The 12,580-nt window shown below is 31.8% G+C and overlaps 1 protein-coding gene across 2 annotated transcripts; it reads right to left on the reverse strand.

Moving 5' to 3' along the window:
* Positions 1–2,414: 2,414 nt before the first annotated feature.
* LOC107763608 (transcription repressor KAN1) lies at positions 2,415–11,905 on the reverse strand. 2 transcript variants are annotated; one of them, XM_075228558.1, is made up of 6 exons: positions 10,604–11,905; positions 10,111–10,187; positions 9,052–9,097; positions 7,531–7,705; positions 4,419–4,512; positions 2,415–3,155 (listed from the first exon to the last, which is right to left on the reverse strand). In XM_075228558.1, exons 1-6 carry the CDS (start codon positions 11,436–11,438, stop codon positions 3,093–3,095), a joined length of 1,290 nt encoding a protein of 429 aa, XP_075084659.1. In that variant the 5' UTR covers positions 11,439–11,905; the 3' UTR covers positions 2,415–3,092. The 2 variants fall into 2 exon arrangements, with proteins under 2 accessions (XP_075084659.1, XP_075084658.1); XM_075228557.1 differs by having other exon boundaries at positions 4,419–4,515.
* Between the last annotated feature and the right edge of the window lie 675 nt (positions 11,906–12,580).

Raw genomic sequence — 12,580 nt, forward strand, 5'->3', positions numbered from 1 at the left:
GCCTGGTGTTCGAATGGTGGATTCAGATTTGGCGGTCGTGCTCAGCTCCATTGTTAACAACGTCTAGGATCTGCGTGGGTTGGGCCCACCTCACTTGTTGAAGTGTCGAAATCGATTTCTGATCCGATCTCATTCGATTTGTACCAACAACAAGGGGAACATGTCATACTTCGTTCATAAATCATCCAATGCGTGGGGGAATATGAAAGTAGGGTAGGATGTGCCCATTCTTTCAAAGGACCGCGCAACAAGCTGTCGTCCCCTCCTAAGGGGTGGGAATGCAGGGTTATTATTTAAGGTAAGTGCGTCATATGGGGATGTGGTAACGCTAGGTAACTGTGATCCTATTTTGAACGTATATATGTCGTGTTAAACCTATCACTACAGGCGAGATGTGGGTTTTTCATAGATATTGGTTATAACTTCTACTATTATGTAGCAGCCTGACCTAGATTAGTACGATTGTTTCGAAGGTTTATTTATCGCTCTTTCGAGTGGGTGGTGATATTTCGCCGGTTCTAGATCTGAAGAAAACTAAAAAATTTGGCTAAGAAATCCCCACAGATGGCACCAAATTGTTTGACCAAAAAATATAAAACCCTTTTGCCGAACTAATTATTAATAATACAAAAGGTAAATCTTAGCCAAACATAATTAATTCCAGATCCAAACACACAGAGTGCGAAATAGAAGAAGAATAAGAACGCATAATATTTCTTAACATAATAATCGTACATGAAACATGAGAGATGAGCTTACATCTAGGACAAATATGCATCATAATCACGGGAGCAAAGAAGGAGAAGAGAGAAAATTGTTGATGATGAAGAGATTCCTCTTATTGACTCTTATCGTCGTAGCTATCTATAAATCCCCATGCTTTATCTGGGTCTTGCCCCCATATATATAGTTCATTTCCCTTTTTATCCAATGGTCTTTGATCGGCGTACTTTCTTACGACTGTATCTTTCGTCGTTTGCTCGAACACAATGCTTGTTCTGTGATGTAAGCTTTCCGATGATTTGATCCCGGCGATGGCCGATGTGCTCTTTGGTATCTCGCCCCGTGGGCATGATTATGGCTTGATCAACCCTTTATCATTCCTCTTAAGGACAACCATTCTAATCAAATTTTCACCCATACACGTGCAAGGCTCCGAGAATGCTATTATAAAAAGATTACAGAATTGCTTGACATGGATAAGTTGAGAAATGGAATATATATATATATATATATATATATATATATATATATATATATATATATATATATATATATATATATTAAAAATATTATAAGTATATATATACATTTTAAAATAATTACAAAGCTGAAATTAATTACATGAGCAGGTCAAAAGGGATATTAATATTAATACGGATAATCTTTTGACATTGTCATTGGGAGTCAAGATGTGGTCCACGTTTGAGCAATATGGTCAAAAAGCGATTCAGGACAATTTTCAAAATTGCACTTTTACCCCAAACTAGACCGGAATTGTTTATTAAACTCATCTAAATTTAAAAGAGTCCATTTTCGTACATGAAAACTTGAAAAGTCATTATCTTGTCAAAAATAAGAAAACTTCTAAAAAAGAAATCCTTCCTTTGGTGGCTAAATGTTTTCCTTGAAAACTTTTTGATGTGGTCCTGAGATTGTTAAAAAAGGATTAGAAAGAAAAGAAAGGATATATCTACGCACCAAATTGAAGCTTTGTACACTAAATTCTTCTCCATTCACTATAAAAAAAATTGAAATTAGCTAGGGACTTCGTCGCTAAATATCACTAAATTGCTCGTAACTAACAGATTTTTTTGATAATTTATCACTAATTCGTTGTTAAATTAGATTAATGACGAATTTTTCTGTTTAGCTACGAAACTAATTCAACACTAGTTTGAGTTGCCTACTTGGCATGCAATCCAATTATATTACGAAAAAGGGCAAAATATACCCTTGTACTATCGGGAAAGGTTTAGATTTACCCCACGTTATACTTTGAGTCTAAATATACTCCTGTCGTTATAATATTGGTTCAAATATACCCCTCTTCTGTTAAGTTTGTCCAAGGTGGATATCCAATCTTACGTGAGACAGGCATTTATTGAGGTGGATGTCACATGACTTGCCACCTCATTTACTTAGTTTCATTAGACTAAGTAAATGTACAAAATAATTGTAATTAGTATCTTCCATTTCTTAGTTTATTAATTTCACTGTATTAAAATTACTGATTGCAATATTAATCTATCTCATATATAAGTATATCGATCAAACTATTTGCTTCTAACATGCATTTTGTCAGGGTTTTACAATAAATATATAAAAAATATATACATTCATATATTACAATAAGTAGGATTTGTAGGGTTTGTTTGGGAGGGGTTGAAGAGGAAGGAGATTAGGACAAGATATCACAGAAACTTCCAGTTGAATTTCAACTCTTTCTATTTTTTCAAATATGTCCACGATTGTAGTTAATTAATCGAACTTTTACATTAGAGACTCATAGCCAATGGCTAGAAATCAACCAACCCAAGAAATAAAATAAAAAAACAAAGATTAACAAAACCAAAAAAAAAAAAAAAGAGGTATAAATACCATAGAGGTCAACCACTATCGGATATTGATCAGCGGGTTGACCCGGTAAGAGATCCGAAAGAACTTTCCAACAAGCAGAATAGAAGTCGACCACAAGACCATTTCTGTAGGAGGCTGCTACCCATAAGGCCATCTCGGGCATGGTAAAAAAGGCGGGTAGGTTAAAATATGGATGGGAAACCTTAAAACAAAAAAAAGAAAAAAAAAACACGTCCAACTCTATAGGTCATCTGCATGGGAGTTTAATTAGCTATATTACCTTAGGGCAATACATTTTTTTTTTTTTTTTTTTTTTTTTTGCTTTCTTTATGTAGCTCATAATAATTTTCATGCTCATGCCTTCTCTTCCATTCCAAAATTACAGAAAAGGAAAAGACTCAGAAAAATAATCAGCTAAGTCAAGATCAAATTGAAGTGATGATTCAGATCGACGATTTACTGCTCCCTTTTTAATAGCAGATGCCCATGCTTTAATTCGAACGTGTTCATCTTCAATCATGCTCCTTTTCAACCCAATCTGGTCTTCCTAATGTGAACTCCAAGCTTGGATTTTTCTGATTATCCAAAATGATATATTTAGTTCATTTAATCATAGTGTTTTCAATATAGTAATTAGGAATAGACAAATATGATAGAAATTAAATAACCATCTATCGATAACAGACTTTAATTTAGGCTTTCCTGAAGATATATACTAATTGTATCATAGATTAAGAAGGCTGACATGACAAAGAAAACTTAATTTTTGTATACTGACAATGTAAAGAAAATTTCAATTAATCTGAAGTTGAAACAAAAAAAAGAGGAGAAATTAGTTATATTGTGATAAACTTGAAACTTAAAGGATGTAAGGAATTTATAAAAATTAATTTGCCACATTTGATTCCTACGGCAATCTCGAGTTAATATACAAAAACATATAATTGAAGTATACAATAATAATCTCGAGTTGCTTTAAAGTGTTTTGGGGGTGGGGTGGGGGCCGGGGACTATAGCATAGCTAACACTATCGGTTCACGTGAACCAATAGCTTTGGGGGCGAAACTATAGTGTTAGCTACAGGGGTGTACATGGACTGGGTTGGTTCGGTTTTTACCAAAACCAAATCAAACCAACTATATCGGTTTGGATTGGTTCGGTTTTGTCGGGTTTTTCGAGTTTTCGTTTTTTTTTTGTGACATGAATATTATTTCAATCTTACTTTGTTAAAATTATAGATAAAGCTTTGATAAGTGAATATATGTTTAGTAAATATGGAAAAAATTGACAAACATATGATCTATTAAAATATTCTAATGGGAGAATTTTTTTAGTAACACATAATAGTTATTTTTTTAGTCATCTAACAATAATTTTTCGTTAATTTATTGCTTTCAAGGTTAATACATGAGAGGATCCAAATATTTCTACATTTTCTAAAGAAAATTCACTATAAAGTCTTAAAAATATAAAAAAAGTTATATATTTATATGTCGGTTTGGTTCGAATTTTTTTACTCAATACCAAACCAAGTCAAACTAAACCTAGACGGGGTTTTTAATCGGTTTGGTTTGATTTTTCGGGTTTGAACACCCCTAGCTATGGGTAACACTATCGGTTCACGTGAACCAAATAACTTTTCTCAAATCCTATAAATATATTAACAAAGTTACTAATATCTATATCTATATGACCGTGAATCCAGTTACATATTATTGTACACAAACTCGAGATCGTTGTAGAAATTCATAAACTTCAAATTTTGGATCCGTTTATTAGTGTTTTAATTTTTGTACATATAACATTATGAAATTAGAATAAGAGTATGAGAATTGTACCTCTATTTGGTGACCTGATTTTTGTTGAGATGGAAAGCAAGGTGATCTAAGACCATTTGCATCATTTGAGTTAGCTTGCAACCATCCTTCTCTACTGCTGTAAAATTTCAAGTAAAAATTATGTTTTTTTTCAGTCTATCTTGTGCTAAAATTAAGTCATCACAATTTGACTATCCATATAATTAAAATGAAAAAAAATAAATGTATACTTTAATTCAGCTAAATTTCACTATTGCTGCTCGTAAAAAAAAAATATTGACATCGAGCGTAACTCAACCCAAAAGCGCAAAACCATATAACGAGAATATCTTATTTACTTGATCAATATGAGAAAATCTAACATCTCCCTTCTCCTGCACCCCAATGCTTTGACAACTGGAGCGTAAATAATATAATATCGAACCCAACTCGCAAAACATAATAACAAGGATATATAGGGCTTCAGTGCCATGTTAATAATATATCACTTTTAACTCATGCCAGAAATTATTTATAGCTAGTCATCGAAAAACTGTATACAATTTGTATAACTTTTGTATATAATTAACAAACAGAATGTATATGTGTGTGTGTATATATATAGAGAGGCAGATGTAGTTAACAACGGACGGGTTCAACTGAACCCATAACTTTCGATGCGGTGTAAAAATTTATATGTAAAAATTCACTAAAATTGCAAAAATAGTGGATATGAACCCATAACTTTAAAAGTATAATGGGTTCATTGCTAAAAACCTTAAGAGTTGAACCCATATGATTTTAATCCTGGATCCGCCTAATAAAAATATACAAATTTTACACATTTTTCGGTTATTTTTTTACGACGGCTATACAGTATATTTTTTCTTAATATAATAATATATCTTGGGCCGATCTCTACTGCAAAAGCTAGTGTATGAGGTGAAAATGATCCAAAATCATATAAAGACAACAACGAATCATTTCTTCAAGCAAATATAAGACACTAATTGAAGTAATCTCTATTTAATAATTAGCAAATCATAAAATTAGCTCAATTGACCCTTGATAATGAAACTAATTTAAACTAAGGAAGTAGTACTTTTGTGACTAATTCCTATTAAGGAGCTATAGCAAAACATAATTATTAAGATACTTTATTAGCCTGTAAATATTTAAATTTATGTTTCCTTTAATCCTACAATGTGACAACATTTGAATTACAGTACTTGTCATTTAATTCAACTGTTTTTTTTTTTTTTTTATAAAATAATTGTGGAACGGTCAAAGTAAAACTTCTCAAAGTACAATATGACAAATAAAAGTCCCTTCTTACAACTACTAGAGTAAAAAAAGTACAACAAAAATCATCTGCTGAGACATGCAGATTCGTATATTTATTTTGTGAGGATTTTATTATATATCTTGGAGTTGATTAAATATTTAGAAAATAGGAACTAAGAATTTCATTAAGGAAAAGACAAATTATAGAAGCAGGCATAGTAACTGGATCATAACAAGATCTGATAGTTTTTTTCTACTTTAAATAGACGAAAAAATAAATAATTAAAAAAGACAAACATGTACACGACCAAAGAAGACATGGATACATTAAATAAATATTACTTTGAGAAAAGCAGAGCACTTAAGTCAAGATACTGGTCTTTTTTTGGACTTATTTGCCAAAATCTCCTCGTGAAGAGAATAACAACAAAGCAAAAAAAAAAGTTTATTATATCTTTAATAAAACAAATTAAGAAAACAACCAAAGTAAAAGAATAAAGAAAAGAAAAGAAAAGCAAAAGTTTAGCAGTAATGCAAAAGTATAGTAGTAATCTTTTTGCTTTCTTATCATAATAATAATCCTAATTAATTACCATATGAGTACTGTTCTCTCCTCTCTTTATTCACCAAAGTTAATTAATTACCATATGCGCCGACTAACTCGAATTCATGTCTCATAAAGCCCATCAAAAAAGGAAGTATTCTCTATCAAAATTTTTTCCATCTTAGGATTGGAAATTGAGATTTCTGATATGGTGGAAAAATTCTATTCGTCCCACCAGAATTCTTAGTAATATTATTCGCTCTTTAATGCCTTTTTTAATGCATGAAAAATAATTAAGAATAGAGGGTAGAAAATAGTACGACAAGAAGTAATTAAAATGGGAATAAAGGAGTTGAAAGTAGAAAGTGGAAAAATGAAAGAGAAGAAAAGCAAAAGCTGCCACAAGAACTCTTTTATTCTTTAGAAAATGTTGGACGTGTGTTTTGCATTTCAAAGATTCATGTTAACTCCATGCAGAAGAAAAAGTATGCAACTCATTACTTCAAAAGTCCTACACTACACTACTTGTGAACCATGGTTTTTATAATTCAAGCTTATGCGTTCGTGATTCTAATCGTTTTAAGTTAATGGGTTCTAAATTAATAATTTATACATATTCAATAGATTTTTTAAGACAAATACAGGGTTCAAACCAAAGCTACTGGGTTCGGTCGTACCCACTCCCGATACTCTAGCTCCGCCCCTGTGTGATATAGACAGTCTACCCTAATACAAGCATGAGTAGCTGCTTCAGCGTCTCAAACCCATAGCCTATAGGTCGCACGAAAATAAATTTACCGTTGACCTATAGGTCACACAACAACTACGTTGTAAAAACAAATCTGCATTATATACAGAAATTATATCGAGGATATTAAAAAATATACATATAAAAATTTTCACTCTATGCCCTGAAGCAACTTTTTAACCACCTTTACCATTAGATTAAACGATTCCCCATAAGGGATTCAATAATTTAAATATATAGAATATCTACCACATTAGTATGGTAGTACATGAACAAAATTATTTTACCATATTAGTATAGAATCTCTTTCCAATTAAGGGGTTTCAATTGAACTCACGCCATTAATTACATATAGCTCCACAGCTGGTTGTAGGTAATTTATTTTATTTTTCAGGTTACTAATCTAAATTTTTCTATGAACTATTACCTATAATTATTTTTAAGTATTCTAATAATTTAAAAGTGTTTTTGAAGTGTCAGTATATAAAAGTTAAACGCGTCAAACATTAAGTCCCATTTAAATAAAATATATAGGACTTTCACTAAAGTTTTAAGTAGTGTATACATGAGGTCTATACCTTGAGGAGTTACTCCAAAGAGTAGGATTTGCAGTAGATGGGTAATCGGATTCGGGTTGTACAGATCCATCGGATGCTCCTCTCTGATCCGTAAACCGGCATAAACCAGTCCGGTCACCGGTGCCGGTGCTACCTATTGTTGTGAGATCATCTTCTCCTGACCCATCTGATTGCCCTAATAAGATAATAACAAATTAAAAAATCAAAAACAAAAACTTATATATATAGTTTAATTTTTATGTACTCACAGTTTGTAAAAGAATTTTAATACTATCAACAGCAATAATAAATCCAGTGTAATTTCATATGTGGAGTTTGAGAAGGGTAATGCATATGCAGGCCTTACCCCTATCTTGTGAAGGTAGAGATGCTATTTCCGATAGACTCTCGACTCAAGAACAGTGCAAATAAAGTAACAAACAGTAGCAATAATAATAATAATAGAGAACCAGGAATAAGAAAAATACAAAAATAGTACTGGTACTACTAATAAGACTAGGAGATTAATGACTACTCACTCCGTTCCAGTTTATGTGAACATATTCCTTTTTGGTCTGTTCCAAAAAAATGACCCCTTTCTAAATTTGAAAGCAATTTAGCTTAAACTTTCAATTCTACCCTTAATGAGAAGCTTTTATAACCACACAAATACTCTGGGCCCCATTTTAACTTGTTTAGGACTACAAATTCTAAAAGTCTTCATTTTTTCTTAAACTCCGTGTCCAGTCAAACAGGTTCACATAAATTGGAACAGAGAGAGATTTGTTAACCTTCTACCCTAATTCTCCACTTCCGCCTTTTCCTATTGAGGGTGATATCCTCGGTAAGCTGGAGCAATTTTAATACTATTATATTATCTGAAAGATATCTATAACTAATCGTTTTTAAAATGTGTGACTAATAACAATAAAAAAATAATGTAAGTTACCTGTTGTAATAGGTTAAAATATACGTGTAAAAATAATCTACATTAATCAAAGATGTTGTTTCCTGTGTCTCAATTCTTTTTTAAAAAAAGAACATATTGTAGTTGTACTACCATGGATCGAGCTCATATGCTATAAATAGGGATTTAAATTAGATCTCTATTTCGGAACAACCAAAAAAATATGTATAACTATGGAGATCTATGTGTAATATTGATGGATTATCGGACCCCGTAAACTTTGGCAGAAATTATATATATTTATATCTTTATACCTTAAAAATTATTAATTTAAATCACTTAGCATCCGAAACACTAAAAGTCTTTAGGGGCAGACATTGGTTGAGCAGAAAACTATGTTCCATCGCATTAAATCGTGGATCCGCTTTTGTGTAACATTAGTCAAGCCTTTACGCCTATCGTCGTTTAAAACATTGTTAAATGCAAGTGATGCATGTACACCAAATAGAAGAAAATCACCACATAATTAATGTCATTTTATGGTGCAAAATGAGTTTAATAACACTGAATATTAGGAAGAAAATATAAAAAGGAAGAAAGTAAATAAGCACAAGACTTAAAGCAAGACAACTTACCAGAGGAAGCTGCAGGTTTGTCAGTAGTTTTAACAGTGCGATACATCTGCATTGGGAAAGAATTTTTTTTTCAAATGTTAAGACAACAACCATATTTCAAGAAATTCAACAAATAAGTACAACTCCCTCTCAGTTTACTTTTACGTGTCATATTTCGTTTTTCGAGAGTCAATTTGACTAATTTTTGAAGTTAAATTGCATTAGATTTTTTTAATATTTTATGCTTAAAATTTAGATATTCGGAAACTACAGTCACACATCTCTATAACAACATCCCTATATAATAACACTTCACTATAAAAGTGAAGCTTTTCCGGAACCAATTTTTATATTATGTTATAATATATGTTCTATATAACAGCACTTCGCTATAACATCCAAAAAAATATTCAAAACAAATGAGACTGTTATAGAAAGATTTAATTGTATATGAAAAGTACTATAATTTGTAATTTTTTTTATATTAATATGGTGAAAAAATACATGTTAAAATGTTGATAAAAATTTATTGACTTTACATGACAAGTAAAAGTGAACGAAGAGAGACGGTACTGCACATTACACTTACCTCTCGTGAAATGACGTTGAAAACAAAGAAAAAAACAAAACAAACACTAAAAATAGAGTGGTAAGAGTTTCTAGGGAGGGAAATTTTTTCCAGAGTCAAATGCTTCTTTCTTGGAATTGATTCATTAATCACGAGGTGAATTATTGAATAATGATGACTTACTTTTGTCTGTAACAGAACCCTAGTACCCCTCCCCCACCCCCACCCTATTATTCTTACTATAGTAGGACTAGTATATTTACCTAAGTATATTTCTCTCACTTTGTTTTTTTTCTTTCTCTCTGATACTATCAGAAAGATCAGACTTGTTTCTTTAATTCATTCACTCAGTCATTCACTGTATTTTTATCGGCTAATGTGCCGGAGGAATTCATCCTGAGCTAGGGAGGGACCTTTGACAGAGAGAAAAATAGAAGAAAAAAGAATATTTTTTTAAAAAAATAGATTCTTTTTTTCTATTTAATATTCTACTAATTTTTTTTTCTACGTACCTGTAAATGGCTTTTGACATGAGCAAGAGTAAGATCTTTCACATCCATTAGCTCCAATACTGACTTTGGTGTTGCCCCTAAAAATCAAGAACACAAAAATAAAAATCCAAAATTAGACCTTTTTCATCATTTCCCACCTCAAAAATATTGAAATTATAAAATACAGAGTATAAATGCAACGGGTTCAATTAAACTCAATATTTTAGAACGAAATAACAACAACTATAACCACCCAGTAAAATCTCATACGTGGGGTTCGGGGAGGGTAGAATATACACAGACCTTATCCTTACTACGGAGGGATAGAGAGGTTATTTACGAGAGACTCTCGTCTCAAGAAGACAAAAATAGACAATCCGTGACAATCACAAAAATCAATATTTTGAACTGATATACAATGTGTTCAAGCTAAAAATATGAAAGGTATGAAACCAACAAGATTAAAATTCTGGATCCCTCTCTGATAATATAAAATAAGTACAGGAAATCGTACTTTCATGGCCGCCAAGAAGCTCCACAGCATGAACAAACCGGGCATGAAGAGTACTAGTCCATCTCATTCTTGGTGCTCTCATACTTCTTTTAGCTGGAAGTTTTGGTAGAAATCTTGATCTCATCAAACTATGATGAGAAGTTGCAGTTTCATGAGAAGAATGCCCTAATCCTACACCATATTGACTATGATGTAAGTGATGATGTGGCACTTGATAAGAAGATGATATTCCATTAAACCTATTATTAATATAAGGAGATGAAGATGGAGGAGAAAAAAGTGGTGAAGATGATGAAGCCATTGGGTAAAAACACATCTTTGGATCTTTTTCCTTGTCTAAATTAGCCAAGAAAGGAAATGAACGGTTGTGATTGTATACTGGAATACCCTTTATAGGTCTTAAACCGTCTGATACATCTAAAGAAGAAACCCCATGATTTATTTGATTCATTGGTTGCACCATATGGTTATAATTTTGACTATAGTGGTTGTTGTAATAAGGGTTTCTTGGTAGGTCTAAGAAACCCCTTCTTGATTCATCGTAGATGGTGGCGCTGGTGGTGTTGGTGGTGGTGGTGGTAGTGGTGGTTGGATGAGCTAACGAGAGTTCTGTAAGGCAATTTCCCGACTTACTGAACTCTAATCTCCTATGATTTTCACTCACTTCAGTAGTACAACGACTCGAGAGATCGAAACTAGAAGTTGCTAGTAATTCATTGATGTTGTTACAAGATGGAGAAGAAGAACTATTTGGTGGGCTAATGTTGAGAGAAAGATCAGGAATTTGCTTTGAATTAGTTGATTGGGGTTCAATGAAAACCCCTTCTAAGGGCATTTTTATGGATTATAACTACTACTAAAGAAAATTTAACAAAAAAAACAAGATTTCAAGAATGTTTTCTTTAATTTTCTAATAGTAGCTTTTTTGCTTTGGGGGAGACTTTAACTTTTCCTTTTTTTGTTAGCTCCAAAAAACCCAAAATTTATGATAATATACCCTGGAGAATAGAGTAAAAGTTGCACAAAAACACAAACAAGAAACACACAAAGAGATGTAAGAAAAAGGGAAAAAGGAAAAGATGGACAAACTTCAAGTTTGATTTTGCTAATAGATTTAGAAAGAAAAAGTGAGAAAAGAGAGTTTATTCTTTATGTAAAGCTAATAGAAGAACTCAAAAGAAACTCTTTTATCTTCTTTTAATAGTAAACATATATGCAGAAGAAGAAAACAAGAAGAAGAAGAAGAAATGAAGAAATTAAAGAAAAATGAAAAGAGAGGAATTTTAGTAGAAGGAAAGGAATGAAAAGGAAGAGAAGAAGGGGGATTTTGGATTAGAGTATATCTTGGAAAATGACACTAGAACAAGGAGAGGCTATTTTCTTCTCTCTCTCTAGTCAAAACAAAGAAAAATAGCAAAAGAAAAAACAAAAATACATAAATTTCAGAAATACAAACAAAAGAAAGAAGACACTAATTTAATTTTTTTTTAAAATATAGCATGTATATAAAGAAAAAAAATATAAACTGATATTATAATGGTCTTATTATCTAATAAAAATATTAGCATAGGTTACTAATTGTTTTCTTCATCAGATTATGAATGAAGTTTACCATAATCAATTACATGTAATTAACTTGTACAATTTTTTTACCATCACATAAAATTGACATAACAACAATAGATAATATTTCATGTTAAAAACTTGAAAAATAGAGGGATAACTTGTTATAAGCAGTTAGTATAAAATTTGTCTCTGTGTGATCTATAGGTCAAAGATTCGAGCAGTGGAATCGGCGTAGGCTGCCTACATCACTCCTCTCAGGGTGAGGTCCATCCCCGGACCCTAAATGAATGCGGGATACTTCGTGTACTGGGCTGCCTTTTTTTAAATGCAGTGTAAAATTTCTTTTACCTACAAAATTTAAATCTAGAAAGAAATATGATACCGTAAACGTTTACATATAGTTGATTTTTG

The sequence above is a fragment of the Nicotiana tabacum genome, chromosome 13 (assembly GCF_000715075.1).
Source record: "Nicotiana tabacum cultivar K326 chromosome 13, ASM71507v2, whole genome shotgun sequence".
Lineage (NCBI taxonomy): Eukaryota > Viridiplantae > Streptophyta > Magnoliopsida > Solanales > Solanaceae > Nicotiana > Nicotiana tabacum.

What these genes read in the sequence shown, in the direction of transcription:
- LOC107763608 (XM_075228557.1), bottom strand. Translation starts at nt 11,438, where the DNA reads ATGCCCTTAGAAGGGGTTTTCATTGAACCCCAATCAACTAATTCAAAG. An exon ending in ATGTCAAAAGCCATTTACAG is followed by an intron (nt 9,098 to 10,110) that starts GTACGTAGAAAA and finishes TTCCCAATGCAG; the next exon opens with ATGTATCGCACTGTTAAAAC. An exon ending in CTTTGGAGTAACTCCTCAAG is followed by an intron (nt 4,516 to 7,530) that starts GTATAGACCTCA and finishes GAAATTTTACAG; the next exon opens with CAGTAGAGAAGGATGGTTGC.